This window comes from Tupaia chinensis, unplaced genomic scaffold (assembly GCF_000334495.1).
Source record: "Tupaia chinensis unplaced genomic scaffold, TupChi_1.0 Scaffold000411_1, whole genome shotgun sequence".
Taxonomy (NCBI): domain Eukaryota; kingdom Metazoa; phylum Chordata; class Mammalia; order Scandentia; family Tupaiidae; genus Tupaia; species Tupaia belangeri.
In genome coordinates, this window is record NW_006159916.1 from 139850 (window position 1) to 146514 (window position 6665).

General features: G+C 42.0%; 2 protein-coding genes across 2 annotated transcripts in view; both read left to right on the forward strand.

Annotated features, from left to right (window-relative positions):
• The window catches only part of WFDC9 (WAP four-disulfide core domain 9), a 7547-nt gene extending 2624 nt beyond the window's left edge, over positions 1-4923 (forward strand). The window contains exons 2-4 of the mRNA XM_006154495.2: positions 3115-3259; positions 4051-4192; positions 4731-4923. Coding sequence (XP_006154557.1) covers positions 3169-3259; positions 4051-4192; positions 4731-4758 — 261 coding nt within the window. The 5' untranslated portion in view covers positions 3115-3168 and the 3' untranslated portion in view covers positions 4759-4923. The remainder of the gene's footprint in view (positions 1-3114; positions 3260-4050; positions 4193-4730) is intronic.
• The window catches only part of WFDC8 (WAP four-disulfide core domain 8), a 25686-nt gene that overhangs the window by 2630 nt on the left and 16391 nt on the right, over positions 1-6665 (forward strand). The gene's annotated exons all lie outside the window — the stretch shown is intronic.

Consider the following 6665-nt stretch of genomic DNA (forward strand, 5'->3'; position numbering starts at 1 on the left):
TTCAAGCCTTTCTGACTCTCGTGCTCACATTCTTCCCTCTGTGAAATACTGAACAGCAAGTAGTGTGGTGACAGAAATTACCTGTCACCTGGGGTGGCACAGGGGGTTGGGAAACACACATGTGATGTCAGTTGGTAGAAGTGTAACGCAGCCCTTAGTGAGAAAAGCATGGCGGCCATGATGCGAAATGTGAAGAAGACTGTCTTTTGTGCAGCAGTCTTTTTCCATGAACGCATGTTATAAAAATAATAGTACACGTGCCAAAGTTTTAGCTACATGAAAGTTTATCAGGACATTAAAAATATTTATTTTATTTTATTTATTTATTATTTTTTCATTTTTAAGAATTATTTTATTTATCTTTATGTATTTATTTACTTATTTTAATTTAAACAGAGAAGGACAGAGCGAGAGAGAGAGAGAGAGAGTGAGAGAGAGAGAGAGAGAGAAAGTGAGAAAGCAAGCCACCAGGTCTGGGATTTGAACTGCTGTCAGCCATGTGAGAGTCCAGTGCCCCCAGCCACCACACCACCTGCCAGCCCCTTATTATTATTTTTTAATTTGATGAGAGAGAGAGAGAGAGAGAGTGAGAGGGAGAGAGAGAGAGAGGGAGAGAGAGAGAAAGTACAAAAGCAAGATGCCAGATCTGGGACTTGAACTACAGTTGGCCGTGTGGGAGTCTAGTGCCTTAACCACCATGTCACCTGCCCACCTCCATGAGGACATTTCTATTAAAAGAAGGAATTGGGAAATATTAGGTCTTTATGCTAGGGGAGATGATCATAATATTTAGAATTGGATTATTGGAGTGACTTGTAAAATGAGATTGTTTTTTCTTTTTCTTTCTTTCTTTCTTTCTTTCTTTCTTTCTTTCTTTCTTTCTTTCTCTTTCTTTTTCTTCTTTCTTTCTTTCTTTTTTTTTACTTTCCTCATTTGTGTATTTTATTCAGAATGATTACTTTCTGCTTCTTCAGGAAAACTTAGATAGATTTCCCACAAATTTTATGTGACTCTTTATTCATGAAATATGTTTTCAACTTATTAATTAAAATGTACAGACCCATGAAAATAGCATTAATTCTATGGATTATTTGGAGCATGACCCTCCCTGCTTTCAGAAGTTCCAGTTATAGAACAGGATATGATCAACCTTTCTCTCTTTCTCTCAGACTCTGTGATTCTGTTTCTCCCTCTACTCCCAGCTGGCTTAAAAAAGAAAGCTTGTCTTCCAGGGCACAGAGGGAGGAAGGACCAATGAAAGGGAGTAAGCGGGGCCAGCTGATAGCCTGGTGGTTAAGATGATGGACTTCCACATGGTGACTGCAGTTCGAGTCTTGGACCTGGTGGCCTGAAAATCCCACCAGAAGCGTGCGCGTGAGGAGAGGAGAATGGAGGAGAAGGGATCGAGGTGTGGCCTTCTCCCTAGGGGGTGGTTTCTCACTTTCCCTCTCTGTGTCTCTTTCTCTCTCTGGTGAGCACGTGTGTCCTATGGCAAAGCAAACAAATAAAAGCAAATAGGAAAGTTTTTATACAATAGACACTATAACAATTTAGCTTTGTGCTTCTGGTCCCTGGGAGATTTCGAGGAGTCATTGGAGACCTGAAATGTCATCTGGCCATTTAAAATGTGCTACTTCCCGAACTCCGCCTCTTTTCTCTGCTTCTACAGGTCATGCTGTCTGCCAGGTGCCCACTCTTTAGAGCCTTTGTTCATGTCTCAAACACGTGTCTGCTCCGCCTCCACAAACTTCTGGGACACACAGTAAGCTCTATGAGTAGTATGCCTAAAGTTTTTTCTCTCAACTTGAAATTAGAAGATAGCACTCCCATTTCCCTGAGCGAAGCTTTTTACTAATTAAATATCCTTCAGAATCCTTTCTGTAATTCCTTCAACTATAGACCATCAATGCAGATGAAAGTTTTTTTTTTTTTTTGTTTTTGAGAGTTTTGTTCTAGGGCATGTGTGCTCATGGGGTTCCTCTTGGAAACTGGCATGATTTTCAAGCCTCCAGGTCCAGGACTTGAACCATGGTTAACCATATGGGAGTTCAGTGCCTTAACCACTATGCCACCTGCTGGCCCAGTGGATGAAAGTTTTATGAGACCTCTAACAGTTCTTGGTCATCATTTTTTCTCAAGTTCTGTTGAATTACCTATCTCCTAACTCACTCTGGAATCACACTAGTACCTTTTGTCTTAGGGTCTTCACTAAAATTTCCATTATATCATCTTGTTGCTATTTTAAAATAAAATATCAGGATACTTATTGTGTCCAACTTCTTAAAAATAATGACTGCACTATGAATGTTTGTGTATATACTGGTTGTCTCTAGGTGGTGGGGTTACTATTGTTTATCCATTTATTCTATATATTTTGTTATTTTATACATTTATAATCTAAAGATTTATTGATTTTTTAATTAGAAAAAAACAATTTTTTTAAAAAAAATAATTTTTCAAAGGAAGGGATAAGTAATTGAGATGGGAAGAGTCCCGAGGAAGCTAGTCATTTATCTTGTTATTTGTTGTGATTTATTGGGCCTCTGGGTCTGGGACTCAAACTGTGTTTGGTCATGTGGGAGTCCAGGGCTTGAGCCACCTCCCAGCTCCTGTGTCCAACCCAGCTGCCTGATAAATTACAACAAATAAATAGATAAATGACTAGCTTGGGAGTCAATATATTTTTGGGTATAAGAGGGCAGGAAGGAAAAGTAGAAGAAAGAATAAGAATATCCACAGCACTTTCCCATGCTTTTCTCCTCAATTCCTTTTCTGTCTTTCTTCTTTTTTTTCCCTTTTATTTATATTTTTAAAATTTGACCAGAGAGGGACAGAATGAGAGAGAAAGAGAGAGGGAAAGTAAGAAAGCAAGCTTCCAGGTCCAGGACTCGAACTGTGGTTGACCCTGTGGGATTCCAGCACCCTTAGCCACCACACCACCTGCTGGCCCCCTGTCTTTCTTTATTAATGTTTCTTTATTTACTTATCTTTTTGTTTGTCATGATTTTTCAAGCCCCCAGGTCTGGGATTTGAACTGTGGTCAGCCATGTGGGAATCCTGTGCCACTACCATGCCATCCACTGGCCCCATCCTCAGTCCCTTTTCTTTCTTTAGCAGCGCTGTGAAAAGACTTGTCTTCTGCTAGAACTTAAACGCACAAAGACGATCATGAACCCCTGGATTCTCCTGCTCATCATACTCGCCTATGAGGTTATGACAATTCTGCCTGTCCTGGGAGGCTTAAAGTCCAGATTTTCCTGTAGGTGGTCCGGCAACAGAGGGGGTGCTTTGCCCAATCCTGGGATGTCTATCGTAGCTGATTTAGGGCTCACATTTGCAGGATCAGCCTTTAAAGGACCAGAGTCCTCTTTAAGAAGAGACATCTGAGCTCCAAGATTAGGCTGGATGTTCCCCATCTAGTGTCCTTGTGAGCTCTTTCTTTCAGCTCTGAGAGCACTATTTGATATATGAAAAGGGAATCCAGCTCTTGTGAGCCTTCCATAACATAGCAGGAAACAATGTTTTCCAATGTCAGACCATCCTGGGTGGAGAAAACACCAACACAGAGCTTCCCATCTTTTCAGAATCTCTGTCTCAGCTGGGTGAGTCATTGACAAATATCAAAAGAGTCATAATTAACACATTTGTTTAGTTTGAGGAGAAGAATCTTTTGGTTTCCATTCTGCAAATTGGTTATGAAGATTAGAGCCAGAGGATATGGCAAGCCCTGAAAGCTCAGGTTATGTGAGAATACATTTGAGGGGCATAAAGTCATATCTGGTGAGGGTGTCCAGGTCCTTTCATTAGGACCAAGAGTCCCACAATGCTGTGGGAACAGGTGAAAGGAGAGGATATGTATTAATACAAAGATGGTCTCTTGTGAAGAGATACTGGTTATAATTTGAGGAAGGGATTTTCTTAGAAGGCAGAGTAATACTTTGTGTGTGGCTTGGAGCTTAAGTCCTAGAAGGGGTTGTTCAGTTTGAAAAGGGTTTCTTCTCCAAACTGTGGGAGGCTGGACTTGGCCAACTTCTACTATCTCAATTCCAGCTGAAATAAAAGAAATCGAGCAGTGCTGGGTGCAGCCTCCATCAGAGTATTGTGGGAAAAGGTGCGCTAAAGCACAGACCTGTTCGTATCCAAATCATACATGCTGCTGGACCTTCTGTGGAAACATCTGCTTGGATAATGAGTGAGTTGGTTGGGGTGAGAAGGTTAGGGCCTGGACATGCTTCATCACTGCTTCTCACTCACTGTTCAGAAGCTATGATGCAAAACAGAAGATTATAGTCCCCCAAATCCTGGTCAAGGAAACAGACAGTAAAAGTCAATGGCCTCCTATCTCCAAACCAAGGCTGCCATTCACTGCAAATAAGACACTAACAAGGAGGCCTCTACTTTTTTTCTTTCACCCTCATTCAGTTCTCTTTTCTTCCCTTAAAACATCACCCATCAGTTTGTGCACCTCTCCTCTGGGCAAAGCTCCAATTATGCCTTCTTAGTTGAGTCTCTCCACTAGCTCTCTTCTCTTAGCTAGACCTGAGGGGACCTATTCTCCACCTGTACACTCAATGAGCAAATCTCTTGGGAGAAATTGCTTAAGAGTGGCTAATTCCTAAAGTAATGGAAAGAATTTGTCCTTACCTGGGCCTACCTAGGGTGCTATTAAGTTTGGAAATGGATTTCCTGCAAGCTTCCTGACTTTTAACTACCTAACTTTTCTGTTCCAGAGAGCCCTTTAAATCAATGCTAAACTAGTGGCCCACCACTAGAGTGGACTGGAGGATTAATTGTGATCTAAGAAGAGTGTTGCCCTGGTTCTCTGTTGGGACATCCATTTGCTTCAGCCGAGGACCTCTCTGCATTCTCCTTGACCTCTACCCTAAGAAGGCTCAAGCTTTTGCCAAATAAACAAATGCATCAACCCTAGGGCTCTGCATTTCTTGTACTCTTTCCCTCCCTGAAACTTAATTTCCCTCACTATAATCCCTAACAGTCCAAACAGTTTCCATCTTATCATGGGCACAAGTAACCCATTTTGCCTTCCCAATTAGGCCTATATATTAGTCAGATTGGCTAATTGATATGGCAAAAATGCAAAGACATTTACAGAAAAATCTCTTGGAGCTAACAAAGATAAAAGTTTACTTTTTTCATAATATATTTCACTGAGGGTACCAGTGGACAGTCATCATTCAAGGTACCTGGCTCCTTCAGTCTGTAGCTCTGTCCTCTTCCAGAGTCTCCTCTGCAGGTTCCACATCCAGCCAGCAGATGGGAGAAGGTAGCATGGAGGCTCAAACAAAAGTATTCTAAGGGCTGGCTGGGCCTAAAAGTAGATGTCGTCATTTTGATCCACATCCTATTGGCTATAATGCAGTCATATATTTCCACCTACATGCAAAGGAATCTGGGAAATGTAGTTCAGCAGGATTCCTGAGAAGACCTGAAAATGGGATCTGCTGAACACATGGCGGTCTGTGACTTACCTACTTACGCAAAGCCAGACTCTTCAGCCAAGCCCCAAGACTCTGGACTCTACATCACTCTGCCTGATGGAACAAATACCCTCCTAGTAAGAAGGTGGTATATCTGGTCATTATAGAATGCATTCCTGATCTGGTCATTATAGAATGCCTTCCTGCCCTCCAAGAGGGTACCATTAGCTTTCAGAATGGACTCCTCTTTATGCCAACCTATAGTCTCTTTATTCCTGCCAGGTCATATCTGTCTGTTTAGCGGTTTTACTAGGGTAACATTACTCATTTCCTGAAATTTCAAGTAGTACAAGATAGGCTTCTCTGCACATATTGTTTCCCTAGATTACATCTGAATTTCCACCATCTGTCATTAGTATCTCGAAGAGCGTTTTAATGATATAACTCCTAGAGTAGGAGATTATGGAGCACTAACTTCATATCTAGTCTTTTGCCTTTCTTTGGACCAGAGAACAATGTAATGTCAATTAGATGGTTGAGTCAGAATGTCACACCTGTCAACTTTACAGTCCAAGGGAAGGGTTGAGAAGATGATACAGCAAAAACCAACAGCAGGGGAGGGACTAGGGTCCACTAGGATGCTGAGTAGAGCCTTAGAGCTCAGAGGAATGAAAAGAGACAATGGGTCAGAGTCTTTGGGGGCTCAGAAAAACATCCTTCAGAAGTGGGACTTTGCCTTTTGTTTTGTTTTGTTTTGGAGAAGTTTTTGCTATAGGGTGTGTGTGCTCACCAGAAAGACAGAGAGACAGAGAGACAGAAAGTGAGAAATCAACCCCCAGGGGAGATGGCCACTTCTCCTCCACTCTCCTCTTGGGATCTTGGGCATGCACGCACAGGTGCCCATCGTGAGTTTAAGCCACTGGGTCAGGGACTCGAACCACAGTCAAGTACATGGGAGTCCAGTGACATAGCCATTACACCAACTGCTGGTCCCTCAAAGTGGGAGATTTTAATGTATCACTTTTAGTAGCCATGAGAACGAGCAAACAAACAAACAAACAAACAAATCAGCATTGTTATAGAAGACCTGAACAGCATGGAATTAAAAACACTCATACTCACACACACACACACACACACATACACACACACACAACACAGAGTTTTGGGACCAGTAGGTGGCATGGTGGTTAAGGTGTTGGATCTCACATGGCTAACTGTGCCGTT